Below are 16825 nucleotides of genomic sequence, written 5' to 3' on the forward strand. Positions count from 1 at the left end.
TTTTCACATGAGTTCCCTGTCTCTGTGAGAGGTTTTTCACATGAGTTCCCTGTCTCTGTGAGAGGGTTTTTCACATGAGTTCCCTGTCTCTGTGAGAGGGTTTTTCCACATGAGTTCCCTGTCTCTGTGAGAGGGTTTTCACGTGAGTTCCCTGTCTCTGTGAGAGGGTTTTTCCACATGAGTTCCCTGTCTCTGTGAGAGGGTTTTCACATGAGTTCCCTGTCTCTGTGAGAGGGTTTTTCACATGAGTTCCCTGTCTCTGTCAGAGGGTTTTCCACATGAGTTCCCTGTCTCTGTGAGAGGGTTTTTCACATGAGTTCCCTGTCTCTGTGAGAGGTTATTTCACATGAGTTCCCTGTCTCTGTGAGAGGGTTTTCCACATGAGTTCCCTGTCTCTGTGAGAGGGGTTTTAGCTCACGCTCCACCTCGTCCTCTGTTCCTTTCTCTACAGTAAATCACATGTCCTGGGAAAAAAAAAAGCTAAGGGAGGTTGTGTGTGAAACCCACTCGCGGTGGCGCCCTGGTTCCCACGCTGTAACTGTTACACCCGTTGCCTAGTTACGGGCTGTGGCAAGGCACCGCTCTGTGGCCTGGACTCTGACAAGAGTCTCTCTCTCTCTCGATCCAATTAGAACTAATGGAGTTCTCTACACCACCACTTATATAGTGATCCAATTAGAACTAATGGAGTTCTCTACACCACCACTTCTATAGTGATCCAATTAGAACTAATGGAGTTCTCTACACCACCACTTATATAGTGATCCAATTAGAACTAATGGAGTTCTCTACACCAACACTTCTATAGGGATCCAATTAGAACTAATGGAGTTCTCTACACCACCACTTCTATAGGGATCCAATTAGAACTAATGGAGTTCTCTACACCACCACTTATATAGTGATCCAATTAGAACTAATGGAGTTCTCTACACCACCACTTCTATAGGGATCCAATTAGAACTAATGGAGTTCTCTACACCACCACTTCTATAGGGATCCAATTAGAACTAATGGAGTTCTCTACACCACCACTTCTATAGGGATCCAATTAGACCTAATGGAGTTCTCTACACCAACACTTCTATAGTGATCCAATTAGAACTAATGGAGTTCTCTACACCACCACTTATATAGTGATCCAATTAGAACTAATGGAGTTCTCTACACCACCACTTATATAGTGATCCAATTAGAACTAATGGAGTTCTCTACACCACCACTTCTATAGTGATCAAATTAGAACTAATGGAGTTCTCTACACCACCACTTATATAGTGATCCAATTAGAACTAATGGAGTTCTCTACACCAACACTTATATAGCGATCCAATTAGAACTAATGGAGTTCTCTACACCAACACTTCTATAGGGATCCAATTAGAACTAATGGAGCTCTCTACACCACCACTTATATAGTGATCCAATTAGAACTAATGGACAATACAGGGGGAGGCTGCATTCCTGCTATGTAATGGGAGGTCAAGCGTAGAGAGGTAGAGAGAGATAGAGAGAGAGAGAGAGACCGAGAGAGACCGAGAGACACCGAGAGAGAGACAGACACAGACAGACAGACAGACAGACAGACAGACAAGACAGACAAGACAGACAGAGAGAGAGAGAGAGAGAGACAGAGAGAGAGAGAGAGAGAAAGACCGAGAGACAGAGAGAGAGAAATGGGGAGGAAGTGATGATAAGAGAGGGATGTAGAGGGATGTAGAGGGATATAGAGGAATGTAGAGGGATGTAGAGAGATGTAGAGGGATATAGAGGGATATAGAGGGTTATAGAGGGATGTAGAGGGATGTAGAGGGATATAGAGGGATGTAGAGGGATGTAGAGGGATGTAGAGGGATGTAGAGGGATATAGAGGGATGTAGAGGGATGTAGAGGGATATAGAGGGATGTAGAGGGATATAGAGGGATATAGAGGGATGTAGAGGGATGTAGAGGGATATAGAGGGATGTAGAGGGATGTTCTTCCCATAGTAGGATGACTCCACGGTGTTACCAGTAGGACCTCTCTCTCTCACACGGTTGGTGATCAGTGGGATGGAACTAACTAGCCTGGTGCGCTAGGAGAAAGTTAGCCTACGTAGAGACAATACCAACACATTCAGACAACATGGAGAGATAAACATGCTATCGTTAGCCATTCTAAAAAAGGCCGAGCTACTTTATAAAACAGTACGTGTGGGTCACCCAAAGAACACGCTAGCCATTACAAAATGGGACAGAAGGTTAAAGTCTGTCTTTATATGGCAGTATGTACAGGGGTCGCCATTAGAGGTTCCTCTCTGAATGACATGGCAAGTATTTTATCAGATCAATAAACAGAAGATCTAATTGCATCTGACCTCTTTTCATATCTCCGGCCTCTATTCACATCTCCGGCCTCTATTCACATCTCCGGCATCTATTCGCATCCTGGGTCTCTATTCATATCTCCGGTCTCTATTCATATCTCCGGCCTCTATTCATATCTCCGGCCTCTATTCATATCTCCGGCCTCTATTCATATCTCCGGCCTCTATTCACATCCCCGGCCTCTATTCACATCCCCGGCCTCTATTCACATCCCCGGCCTCTATTCACATCCCCGGCCTCTATTCACATCCCCGGCCTCTATTCATATCCCCGGTCTCTATTCACATCCCCGGTCTCTATTCATATCCCCGGTCTCTATTCACATCTTCGGCCTCTATTCACATCTCCGGTCTCTATTCCTATCCCCGGCCTCTAGTCATATCTCCGGCCTCTAGTCATATCTCCGGCCTCTAGTCATATCTCCGGCCTCTAGTCATATCTCCGGCCTCTAGTCATATCTCCGGCCTCTAGTCATATCCCCGGCCTCTAGACATATCCCCGGCCTCTAGTCACATCTCCGACCTCAGTGACATGTCTTCCTAGCAACATGAACAGTGAGATAACAATCTATACATTCCAACACGTGATCATGTTTGTTGCAGCACCAGAAATACATTTAGAGACACACAGAAATACACATGATGATGTTACAGTGGAGGGAGGGGGGAGGGAGGGAGGAAGGGAGGGGTGGAGGGGAGGGAGGGGTGGAGGGGGGAGGGAGGGAGGGGTGGAGGGGAGGGGGGAGGGAGGGAGGGAGGGGGGAGGGAGGGAGGGGGGAGGGAGGGAGGGAGGGAGGGAGGGGTGGAGGGGAGGGAGGGAGGGAGGGAGGGAGGGAGGGGGGAGGGAGGGAGGGGTGGAGGGGAGGGGAGGGGTGGAGGGGAGGGGAGGGAGGGAGGAGGGAGGGGTGGAGGGGAGAGGGAGGGAGGGAGGAGGGGAGGGAGGGAGGGAGGGGTGGAGGGGAGAGGGAGGGAGGGGAGGGAGGGAGGGAGGGGTGGAGGGGGGAGGGAGGGGTGGAGGGGAGGGAGGGAGGGAGGGGTGGAGGGGAGAGGGAGGGAGGGAGGGGTGGAGGGGGGAGGGAGGGAGGGAGGGAGGGAGGAGGGAGGGAGGGGGGAGGGATATAGTGATGGAGGGATGGAGAAATAGAGTGATAGAAGGAATGCTAAACGATGACAGCTGACGTTCTCACAACCCCTCTGTGACCCAGCTAAGGACATGGGTCTCCTGGGAGAGAGGGACCGCCAGGCCTGCAGAGACTATACAACCCAGTTCCTCTGGTCAGAGACAGAGTGTTAAACGCTGTGTTCCAGTAGTGTAAATGAGTTCAATCTACTGTGTTAGTACTTGGGGGGGGCAGAGACATGTGGGTCCCCAGGACCAGGTTGAGGGGCAGAGACATGTGCCCCTCGTTGGGTCCCCAGGACCAGGTTGAGGGGCAGAGACATGCGCCTCTCGTTGGGTCCCCAGGTCCAGGATGAGGGGCAGAGACATGCGCCCCTCATTGGGTCCCCAGGACCAGGTTGAGGGGCAGAGACATGTGGGTCCGCAGGACCAGGTTGAGGGGCAGAGACATGCGCCTCTCGTTGGGTCCCCAGGACCAGGTTGAGGGGCAGAGACATGTGCCCCTCGTTGGGTCCCCAGGACCAGGTTGAGGGGCAGAGACATGCGCCTCTCGTTGGGTCCCCAGGTCCAGGATGAGGGGCAGAGACATGCGCCCCTCATTGGGTCCCCAGGACCAGGTTGAGGGGCAGAGACATGTGGGTCCGCAGGACCAGGTTGAGGGGCAGAGACATGCGCCTCTCGTTGGGTCCCCAGGACCAGGTTGAGGGGCAGAGACATGTGCCCCTCGTTGGGTCCCCAGGACCAGGTTGAGGGGCAGAGACATGCGCCTCTCGTTGGGTCCCCAGGTCCAGGATGAGGGGCAGAGACATGCGCCCCTCATTGGGTCCCCAGGACCAGGTTGAGGGGCAGAGACATGTGGGTCCCCAGGACCAGGTTGAGGGGCAGAGACATACGCCCCTTGTTGGGTTCCCAGATCCAGGATGGAGAAACGCTGTGTTCCAGTAGTGTTTCTCAACCCAAGGTCCATGGACCTTCACCGGTCCCGAGGTAATCTATGGAACTTAACCAAGCACTGTACTGAATACTACAGCCTTAAGAAACCAGTAGGAGGAACTAGGTTCTATTTCGGTAACCTACGGCCCTGTGCAACCCAAAGGGGGGGGGTTGAAGACAGATGGAGAGAGAGGGACGACTTACCAGAGCAGACTTGCCCACGCCTCCAGAGCCCAGGACGACTAACTTGTATTCACGCATCGTTCACTGTGTCTGGTGTCACCCTGTAGAGAGAGACAGAGGAGGCCAGGGTCAGTTAACCAGCTCAACATCTGGTAATAACGTGGTAATAACATGGTAAACTAACATGTAATAAATGGTTATAACATGGTAATAACGTGGTAATAACATGGTAATAACATGGTAATGACATGGTAATGACATGGTAATGACATGGTAAACTAACATGTAATAATTGGTTATAACATGGTAATAACGTGGTAATAACATGGTAATAAATGGTAATAACATGGTAATAACGTGGTAATAACGTGGTAATAACATGGTAATAACAGGGTAAAATAACATGGTAATAACAGGGTAAACTAACGTGGTAATAACGTGGTAATAACGTGGTAATAACATGGTAATAACAGGGTAAACTAATGTGGTAATAACATGGTAATAACGTGGTAATACCATGGTAATAACATGGTAATAACATGGTAAACTAACATGTAATAAATGGTTATAACATGGTAATAACGTGGTAATAACATGGTAATAACATGGTAATGACATGGTAATGACATGGTAATGACATGGTAAACTAACATGTAATAATTGGTTATAACATGGTAATAACGTGGTAATAACATGGTAATAAATGGTAATAACATGGTAATAACGTGGTAATAACGTGGTAATAACATGGTAATAACAGGGTAAAATAACATGGTAATAACAGGGTAAACTAACGTGGTAATAACGTGGTAATAACGTGGTAATAACATGGTAATAACAGGGTAAACTAATGTGGTAATAACATGGTAATAACGTGGTAATAACATGGTAATAACGTGGTAATAACTTGTTAATAACGCGGTAATAACGTGGTAATAACATGGTAATAACAGGGTAAACTAACGTGGTCCTTACGTGGTAATAACGTAGAGAGAAGGACTGTTGACTTATTGGACTGCAGAGCGCTGTATTTCAGTTATAGAGAGAAGGACTGTTGGTCCTTACGTGGTAATAACGTGGTAATAACGTAGAGAGAAGGACTGTTGAGTTGTGGATCTGTAAAATAGTAAACTTTAGTTTCTGTCACTATAGACATTAGTTCCAGTCACTATAGACGTTAGTTCCAGTCACTATAGACGTTAGTTCCAGTCACTATAGACGTTAGTTCCAGTCACTATAGACATTAGTTCCAGTCACTATAGACATTAGTTCCAGTCACTATAGACATTAGTTCCAGTCACTATAGATGTATAGACATTAGTTCCAGTCACTATAGACATTAGTTCCAGTCACTATAGACATTAGTTCCAGTCACTATAGACATGCGTTCCAGTCACTATAGACATGCGTTCCAGTCACTATAGACATTAGTTCCAGTCACTATAGACATGCGTTCCAGTCACTATAGATGTATAGCATTAGTTCCAGTCACTATAGACATGAGTTCCAGTCACTATAGACATGAGTTCCAGTCACTATAGACGTTAGTTCCAGTCACTATAGACATAAGCTCCAGTCACTATAGACATTAGTTCCAGTCACTATAGACATTAGTTCCAGTCACACACACACAGTCACTATATGTCTCTGCCACCCACTCTGGCCTCTCCTTCACCTCTCTCCTTCGCCTCTCTTCTTCTGCATCATGCAACACTTATGCTAATTCCAGCAACATTTACTGAGCGCAGCGCCGAGTTAGACAAAGGCATAAATACATGAAATATCCTGTCACCTCTTTGATTTTCACCAGGTCAGATGGACGAGGCCAGACAGATCAAAGACTGATAAGAGGGATGAAAAAGAAGACGTAGAGAGAGATGGAGGAAGAGAGGAGACAAGGGAAGTCAGAGGGAGACAGCAGGAGTCAGCCACATGGGTGTTTAGTGGGGATTTGGTGCCAGGCAGGGCTGGAGACTGAGACTGATGGAGCTCTCTTCCTTTTAATCGAGAGAGAGAGAGAGACAGACAGAGAGAGAGACAGAGAGAGAGACAGAGAGAGAGAGACAGAGAGAGAGAGAGAGAGAGAGAGAGAGAGAGAGAGAGAGAGAGACAGAGAGAGAGAGAGAGAGAGAGAGAGAGAGAGAGAGAGAGGGACAGAGAGAGAGAGAGAGAGAGAGAGAGAGAGAGAGAGAGAGAGAGAGAGAGACAGAGAGAGAGAGAGAGAGAGAGAGGGAGAGGCAGACAGAGAGAGAGAGAGAGAGAGACAGAGAGAGAGAGAGAGACAGAGAGAGAGAGAGGGGGGCACATCGTAACAACACTGTATAGAGACATAACATGACTTTTGAAATGTTTCTATTCCTTTGGAACTTTTGTGAGTATAATGTTCACCTTTCACTTTATATTGTTTTGTTTATTATCTATTTCACTTGCTTTGGCAATGTAAACATATTTTTCCCATGCCAGTAAATCCCTTAAATTGAATTGATAGACAGAGACAGAGAGACAGAGAGAGGTGGCACCTCCATTAAAAATAGACCAACAGGATTCAAAACTTCAGATCTTTATTGAAAGTGACAAACACATCGTGGTTTGAAGTGAGTCACCAGCGTGCTCCTCCGTGTCTGTCTCTCAGAGCCTGGGTCATATAGCAGCCCTATGCTGTCTGACTATTGTCTCCAGGACTTCTGCTTTCCCTCTACCCTAACCCAGTGCCTCCAGGACTTCTGCTTTCCCTCTACCCTAACCCAGTGCCTCCAGGACTTCTGCTTTCCCTCTACCCTAACCCAGTGCCTCCAGGACTTCTGCTTTCCCTCTACCCTAACCCAGTGCCTCCAGGACTTCTGCTTTCCCTCTGAGTCTGCATGCCAAAATGCCACCCTATTCCCTGCATGGAGCACTACTTTTCACCAGGGCATAGGGCTCTGGTCAAATGTAGAGCACTATATAAGCCAGCAGTATACCACATTGCATCCCAATGCTAGTTTGCCTCTAAAGCTAAGCAGAGTTGGTCCTGGTTGGTCCCTGGATGGGAGACCAGATGCTGCTGCAAGTGGTGTTGAAGCGGCAGTAGGGGGCACTCTTTTCTCTAGTCTAAAAAATAAATATCCCAGGGCAGTGATTGGGGACATTGCCCTGTGTAGGGTGCTGTCTTTCAGATGGGATGTTAAATGGGTGTCCTGACTCTCTGTGGTCACTAAAGATCCCATGGTACTTATCATAAGAGTAGTGGTGTTAACCCCGGTGTGGTCAGAGTAGTGGTGTCCTGACTCTCTGTGGTCAGAGTAGTGGTGTCCTGACTCTCTGTGGTCAGAGTAATGGTGTTAACCCTGGTGTCCTGACTCTCTGTGGTCAGAGTAGTGGTGTTAACCCCGGTGTCCTGACTCTCTGTGGTCAGAGTAGTGGTGTTAACCCTGGTGTCCTGACTCTCTGTGGTCACTAAAGATCCCGTGGTACTTATCATAAGAGTAGTGGTGTTATCCCCAGTGTCCTGACTACATTCAGCCATGAACTGTTCACCCTGCTACCATCTGACAGACAGAGATAGTACAAGTGCATCAGGAACCAAGATCGATAGACTGTTGAACGGCTTCTATCACCAGACCATCAGACTGTTGAACAGCTTCTATCACCACCAGACTGTTGAACAGCTTCTATCACCATCAGACTGTTGAACAGCTTCTATTACCATCAGACTGTTGAACAGCTTCTATCACCATCAGACTGTTGAATAGCTTCTATCACCATCAGACTGTAGAACAGCTTCTATCACCATCAGACTGTTGAACAGCTTCTATCACCATCAGACTGTTGAACAGCTTCTATCACCATCAGACTGTTGAACAGCTTCTATCACCATCAGACTGTTGAACAGCTTCTATCACCATCAGACTGTTGAACAGCTTCTATCACCATCAGACTGTTGAACAGCTTCTATCACCATCAGACTGTTGAACAGCTTCTATTACCATCAGACTGTTGAACAGCTTCTATCACCATCAGACTGTTGAACAGCTTCTATCACCATCAGACTGTTGAACAGCTTCTATCACCATCAGACTGTTGAACAGCTTCTATCACCATCAGACTGTTGAACAGCTCCTGTTACCATCAGACTGTTGAACAGCTTCTATTACCAGACCATCAGACTGTTGGAACAGCTTCTATCACCATCAGACTGTTGAACAGCTTCTATCACCATCAGACTGTTGAACAGCTTCTATTACCATCAGACTGTTGAACAGCTTCTATCACCAGACCATCAGACTGTTGAACAGCTTCTATCACCACCAGACTGTTGAACAGCTTCTATCACCATCAGACTGTTGAACAGCTTCTATTACCAGACCATCAGACTGTTGAACAGCTTCTATCACCACCAGACTGTTGAACAGCTTCTATCACCATCAGACTGTTGAACAGCTTCTATTACCATCAGACTGTTGAACAGCTTCTATCACCACCAGACTGTTGAACAGCTTCTATCACCATCAGACTGTTGAACAGCTTCTATTACCATCAGACTGTTGAACAGCTTCTATCACCATCAGACTGTTGAACAGCTTCTATTACCATCAGACTGTTGAACAGCTTCTATCACCAGACCATCAGACTGTTGAACAGCTTCTATCACCAGACCATCAGACTGTTGAACAGCTTCTATTACCATCAGATTGTTGAACAGCTTCTATCACCATCAGACTGTTGAACAGCTTCTATCACCATCAGACTGTTGAACAGCTTCTATCACCATCAGACTGTTGAACAGCTTCTATCTCCATCAGACTGTTGAACAGCTTCTATCACCATCAGACTGTTGAACAGCTTCTATCTCCATCAGACTGTTGAACAGCTTCTATCACCATCAGACTGTTGAACAGCTTCTATTACCATCAGACTGTTGAACAGCTTCTATCACCAGACCATCAGACTGTTGAACAGCTTCTATCACCAGACCATCAGACTGTTGAACAGCTTCTATTACCATCAGATTGTTGAACAGCTTCTATCACCATCAGACTGTTGAACAGCTTCTATCACCATCAGACTGTTGAACAGCTTCTATTACCATTAGACTGTTAAACAGCTTCAAATACCATCAGACTGTTGAACAGCTTCAAATACCATCAGACTGTAGAACAGCTTCTATCACCATCAGACTGTTGAACAGCTTCTATCACCATCAGACTGTTGAACAGCTTCAAATACCATCAGACTGTTGAACAGCTTCAAATACCATCAGACTGTTGAACAGCTTCTATTACCATCAGACTGTTGAACAGCTTCTATCACCATCAGACTGTTGAACAGCTTCAAATACCATCAGACTGTTGAACAGCTTCTATTACCATCAGACTGTTGAACAGCTTCTATTACCAGACCATCAGACTGTTGAACAGCTTCTATCACCATCAGACTGTTGAACAGCTTCTATCACCATCAGACTGTTGAACAGCTTCTATCACCATCAGACTGTTGAACAGCTTCTATCACCATCAGACTGTTGAACAGCTTCTATTACCATCAGACTGTTGAACAGCTTCTATCACCATCAGACTGTTGAACAGCTTCTATCACCATCAGACTGTTGAACAGCTTCTATCACCATCAGACTGTTGAACAGCTTCTATCACCATCAGACTGTTGAACAGCTTCTATCACCATCAGACTGTTGAACAGCTTCTATCACCATCAGACTGTTGAACAGCTTCTATCACCATCAGACTGTTGAACAGCTTCTATTACCAGACCATCAGACTGTTGAACAGCTTCTATCACCAGACCATCAGATTGTTGAACAGCTTCTATCACCATCAGATTGTTGAACAGCTTCTATCACCATCAGACTGTTGAACAGCTTCTATTACCAGACCATCAGACTGTTGAACAGCTTCTATTACCATCAGACTGTTGAACAGCTTCTATCACCATCAGACTGTTGAACAGCTTCTATCACCATCAGACTGTTGAACAGCTTCTATCACCATCAGACTGTTGAACAGCTTCTATCACCATCAGACTGTTGAACAGCTTCTATCACCATCAGACTGTTGAACAGCTTCTATTACCATTAGACTGTTAAACAGCTTCAAATACCATCAGACTGTTGAACAGCTTCAAATACCATCAGACTGTTGAACAGCTTCTATTACCATCAGACTGTTGAACAGCTTCTATCACCATCAGACTGTTGAACAGCTTCAAATACCATCAGACTGTTGAACAGCTTCTATCACCATCAGACTGTTGAACAGCTTCTATCACCATCAGACTGTTGAACAGCTTCTATCACCATCAGACTGTAGAACAGCTTCTATTACCATCAGACTGTTGAACAGCTTCTATCACCATCAGACTGTTGAACAGCTTCTATTACATCAGATTGTTGAACAGCTTCTATCACCATCAGACTGTTGAACAGCTTCTATCACCATCAGACTGTTGAACAGCTTCTATTACCATCAGACTGTTAAACAGCTTCAAATACCATCAGACTGTTGAACAGCTTCAAATACCATCAGACTGTAGAACAGCTTCTATTACCATCAGACTGTTGAACAGCTTCTATCACCATCAGACTGTAGAACAGCTTCTATTACCATCAGACTGTTGAACAGCTTCAAATACCATCAGACTGTTGAACAGCTTCTATTACCATCAGACTGTTGAACAGCTTCTATCACCATCAGACTGTTGAACAGCTTCAAATACCATCAGACTGTTGAACAGCTTCTATTACCATCAGACTGTTGAACAGCTTCTATCACCATCAGACTGTTGAACAGCTTCTATCACCATCAGACTGTTGAACAGCTTCTATTACCATCAGACTGTTGAACAGCTTCTATCACCATCAGACTGTTGAACAGCTTCTATCACCAGACCATCAGACTGTTGGAACAGCTTCTATCACCATCAGACTGTTGAACAGCTTCTATCACCATCAGACTGTTGAACAGCTTCTATCACCATCAGACTGTTGAACAGCTTCTATCACCATCAGACTGTTGAACAGCTTCTATTACCAGACCATCAGACTGTTGAACAGCTTCTATTACCAGACCATCAGACTGTTGAACAGCTTCTATCACCATCAGACTGTTGAACAGCTTCTATCACCATCAGACTGTTGAACAGCTTCTATCACCATCAGACTGTTGAACAGCTTCTATCACCATCAGACTGTTGAACAGCTTCTATCACCATCAGACTGTTGAACAGCTTCTATTACCATCAGACTGTTGAACAGCTTCTATCACCATCAGACTGTTGAACAGCTTCTATCACCATCAGACTGTAGAACAGCTTCTATCACCATCAGACTGTTAAACAGCTTCTATCACCATCAGACTGTTGAACAGCTTCTATCACCATCAGACTGTTGAACAGCTTCTATTACCATCAGACTGTTGAACAGCTTCTATTACCATCAGACTGTTGAACAGCTTCTATCACCATCAGACTGTTGAACAGCTTCTATCACCAGACCATCAGACTGTTGAACAGCTACTATCACCATCAGACTGTTGAACAGCTTCTATCACCAGACCATCAGACTGTTGAACAGCTACTATCACCATCAGACTGTTGAACAGCTTCTATCACCAGACCATCAGACTGTTGAACAGCTTCTATTACCATCAGACTGTTGAACAGCTTCTATCACCATCAGACTGTTGAACAGCTTCTATCACCATCAGACTGTTGAACAGCTTCTATTACCAGACCATCAGACTGTTGAACAGCTTCTATCACCATCAGACTGTTGAACGGCTTCTATCACCACCAGACTGTTGAACGGCTTCTATCACCATCAGACTGTGGAACAGCTTCTATCACCATCAGACTGTTGAACAGCTTCTATCACCAGACCATCAGACTGTTGAACAGCTTCTATCACCATCAGACTGTTGAACGGCTTCTATCACCATCAGACTGTTGAACAGCTTCTATCACCATCAGACTGTTGAACAGCTTCTATCACCATCAGACTGTTGAACAGCTTCTATCACCATCAGACTGCTGAACAGCTTCTATCACCAGACCATCAGACTGTTGAACAGCTTCTATCACCATCAGACTGTTGAACAGCTTCTATCACCATCAGACTGTTGAACAGCTTCTATCACCATCAGACTGTTGAACAGCTTCTATTACCATCAGACTGTTGAACAGCTTCTATCACCATCAGACTGTTGAACAGCTTCTATCACCATCAGACTGTTGAACAGCTTTTATTACCATCAGACTGTTGAACAGCTTCTATCACCATCAGACTGTTGAACAGCTTCTATCACCATCAGACTGTTGAACAGCTTCTATCACCATCAGACTGTTGAACAGCTTCTATCACCAGACCATCAGACTGTTGAACAGCTTCTATCACCATCAGACTGTTGAACAGCTTCTATCACCATCAGACTGTTGAACAGCTTCTATCACCAGACCATCAGACTGTTGGAACAGCTTCTATCACCATCAGACTGTTGAACAGCTTCTATCACCATCAGACTGTTGAACAGCTTCTATCACCATCAGACTGTTGAACAGCTTCTATCACCATCAGACTGTTGAACAGCTTCTATCACCATCAGACTGTTGAACAGCTTCTATCACCATCAGACTGTTGAACAGCTTCTATCACCATCAGACTGTTGAACAGCTTCTATCACCAGACCATCAGACTGTTGAACAGCTTCTATTACCATCAGACTGTCGAACAGCTTCTATCACCATCAGACTGTTGAACAGCTTCTATCACCATCAGACTGTTGAACAGCTTCTATCACCATCAGACTGTTGAACAGCTTCTATTACCATCAGACTGTTGAACAGCTTCTATCACCATCAGACTGTTGAACAGCTTCTATCACCATCAGACTGTTGAACAGCTTCTATTACCATCAGACTGTTGAACAGCTTCTATCACCATCAGACTGTTGAACGGCCATCCCTAGCCGTCTACCAGGTGATACACAGTCACTCACACAAGCTATCAAACACACCTCATACTCACAAACACACACACACTCAGACACACACACACACACTCAGCCACCCCTGCTGTCCCATGCTATAGAGACGTTGAACCACTGGCAACTTCCCATTTCACACGGTGTATTTTAGTTATAGTGTTTATACACACACACACACACACACACACACACACACACACACACACACACACACACACACACACACACACACACACACACACACACACACACACACACACACACACACACACAGCTTATGTATTTATACACTGGATTCTCAACACAGCTCACTGTAAGATATCTACTGCTGTACATTTCATTCTTATCTGATCTTGTGTACATTCTCCCGGGGTAGATGGGTGTAGATGGGTCTAGATGGGTATATATGGGTCTAGATGGGTCTAGATGGGTATAGATGGGTCTAGATGGGTCTAGATGGGTATAGATGGGTATAGATGGGTATAGATGGGTATAGATGAGTATAGATGGGTGTAGATGGGTATAGATGGGTGTAGATGGGTGTAGATGGGTCTAGATGGGTCTAGATGGGTCTAGATGGGTGTAGATGGGTCTAGATGGGTATAGATGGGTGTAGATGGGTATAGATGGGTGTAGATGGGTGTAGATGGGTCTAGATGGGTCTAGATGGGTGTAGATGGGTGTAGATGGGTGTAGATGGGTCTAGATGGGGGTAGATGGGTCTAGATGGGTGTAGATGGGTATAGATGGGTGTAGATGGGTGTAGATGGGGGTAGATGGGGGTAGATGGGTCTAGATGGGTGTAGATGGGTGTAGATGGGTCTAGATGGGGGTAGATGGGTCTAGATGGGTGTAGATGGGGTAGATGGGTCTAGATGGGTGTAGATGGGTGTAGATGGGTATAGATGGGTCTAGATGGGTGTAGATGGGTATAGATGGGTCTAGATGGGTGTAGATGGGTGTAGATGGGTGTAGATGGGTCTAGATGGGTGTAGATGGGTATAGGTGGGTATAGATGGGTCTAGATGGGTCTAGATGGGTATAGATGGGTCTAGATGGGTGTAGATGGGTCTAGATGGGTGTAGATGGGTATAGATGGGTCTAGATGGGTGTAGATGGGTCTAGATGGGTATAGATGGGTATAGATGGGTGTAGATGGGTGTAGATGGGTGTAGATGGGTATAGATGGGTCTAGATGGGGGTAGATGGGGGTAGATGGGGGTAGATGGGGGTAGATGGGTCTAGATGGGTGTAGATGGGTCTAGATGGGGGTAGATGGTCTAGATGGGTCTAGATGGGTCTAGATGGGGGTAGATGGGTCTAGATGGGTGTAGATGGGTGTAGATGGGTATAGATGGGTCTAGATGGGTGTAGATGGGTATAGATGGGTCTAGATGGGTGTAGATGGGTGTAGATGGGTATAGATGTGTCTAGATGGGTGTAGATGGGTATAGATGGGTGTAGATGGGTCTAGATGGGTCTAGATGGGTCTAGATGGGTGTAGATGGGTGTAGATGGGTATAGATGGGTCTAGATGGGTCTAGATGGGTCTAGATGGGTCTAGATGGGTATAGACGGGTGTAGACGGGTCTAGATGGGTCTAGATGGGTATAGATGGGTATAGATGGGTCTAGATGGGTATAGATGGGTATAGATGGGTATAGATGGGTATAGATGGGTCTAGATGGGTATAGATGGGTCTAGATGGGTCTAGATCGGTCTAGATGGATATAGATGGGTATAGATGGGTATAGATGGATATAGATGGGTCTAGATGGGTATAGATGAGTATAGATGTGTATAGATGGGTATAGATGGGTATAGATGAGTCAAGATGGATCTAGATCGGTCTAGATGGGTCTAGATGGGTATAGATGGGTATAGATGAGTATAGATGGGTATAGATGGGTATAGATGGGTATAGATGAGTATAGATGAGTATAGATGAGTATAGATGGGTCTAGATGGGTCTAGATGGGTCTAGATGGGTCTAGATGGGTCTAGATGGGCCTAGATGGGTATAGATGGGTATAGATGGGTCTAGATGGGTCTAGATGGGTCTAGATGGGTCTAGACTACATTGTATTACTGCTGCGCTGCAATGATTGTCGTCTTCCTCTTCTGAGGAGGAGGAGGAAGGATTGGACCAATATGCAGCGCAGTACGTGTTCATGATCTTATAATTACACTGAACACTAGGACAAAAATAACAAAAACGGAACAAACGAAACAGTCCTGTCTGGTACAGAGACAGAAACAGAAAACAACTACCCACAACTCAAGGGCGAAAAAAGGCTGCCTAAGTATGGTTCTCAATCAGAGACAACGATTGACAGCTGCCTCTGATTGGGAACCATACCAGGCCAAACAAATAGAAATACAAACATAGAATGCCCACCCCAACTCACACCCTGACCAACCTAAAATAGAGACGTACAAAAAAGGAGCTAAGGTCAGGACGTGACACAGACAGAAGACTAGTTAATGTTTCATTAGAACAACAGTAATATACAGACAGACAGAAGACTAGTTAATGTTTCATTACAACAGTAATATACAGACAGACAGAAGACTAGTTAATGTTTCATTACAACAACAACAACAGTAATATACAGACAGACAGAAGACTAGTTAATGTTTCATTACAACAACAACAGTAATATACAGACAGACAGAAGACTAGTTAATGTTTCACAACAACAACAACAGTAATATACAGACAGACAGAAGACTAGTTAATGTTTCATTACAACAACAACAACAACAGTAATATACAGACAGACAGAAGACTAGTTAATGTTTCATTACAACAACAACAACAACAGTAATATACAGACAGACAGAAGACTGTAGTTATATTTTCCTCTCAGTTTTTAAGTTAAGACCTTTGATAGGACAGGAACTATTTCTGAGAGAAATGTTTCCATTTACAATCAAACACTTTTGCAAAGCAATTCATGCCAAAAATGTGCCCTGATCGTTACTTGACACACTGCCATGTGTGTTTTTGGTGGGGCTATGAATGATAATAATTACCACGGTTGCACGGCAACAAACAGCAGAAGAACCGATGACATCACATCTGCTCCGCCGGGCAGAAATGTAAAAAAAAAAAATTATAAGTTCTTTTTTCCAAAAATCTTAAATAAATTCAAAGACCTTCAACAGAAGTAATCAAAGTCTGTTAACAACTCGTCATTTGAGTTCTGTAGGAGGTCGGGCTAGCTGAAGAGGAGGACTATGCCATCTAA

The 16825-nt window shown here is 45.2% G+C and overlaps 1 protein-coding gene across 2 annotated transcripts in view; it reads right to left on the reverse strand.

Annotated features, from left to right (window-relative positions):
• LOC139392865 (ras-related protein Rap-1b) overlaps positions 1-16825 on the reverse strand; it is a 114375-nt gene that overhangs the window by 38998 nt on the left and 58552 nt on the right. For both annotated transcript variants that reach the window (XM_071141180.1, XM_071141179.1), the window contains exon 2: positions 4624-4703. In XM_071141180.1, the coding sequence (XP_070997281.1) occupies positions 4624-4680 (57 nt within the window). In that variant the 5' untranslated portion in view covers positions 4681-4703. The remainder of the gene's footprint in view (positions 1-4623; positions 4704-16825) is intronic.

Source organism: Oncorhynchus clarkii, chromosome 33, assembly GCF_045791955.1.
Source record: "Oncorhynchus clarkii lewisi isolate Uvic-CL-2024 chromosome 33, UVic_Ocla_1.0, whole genome shotgun sequence".
NCBI classification, from domain to species: Eukaryota; Metazoa; Chordata; class Actinopteri; order Salmoniformes; family Salmonidae; genus Oncorhynchus; species Oncorhynchus clarkii.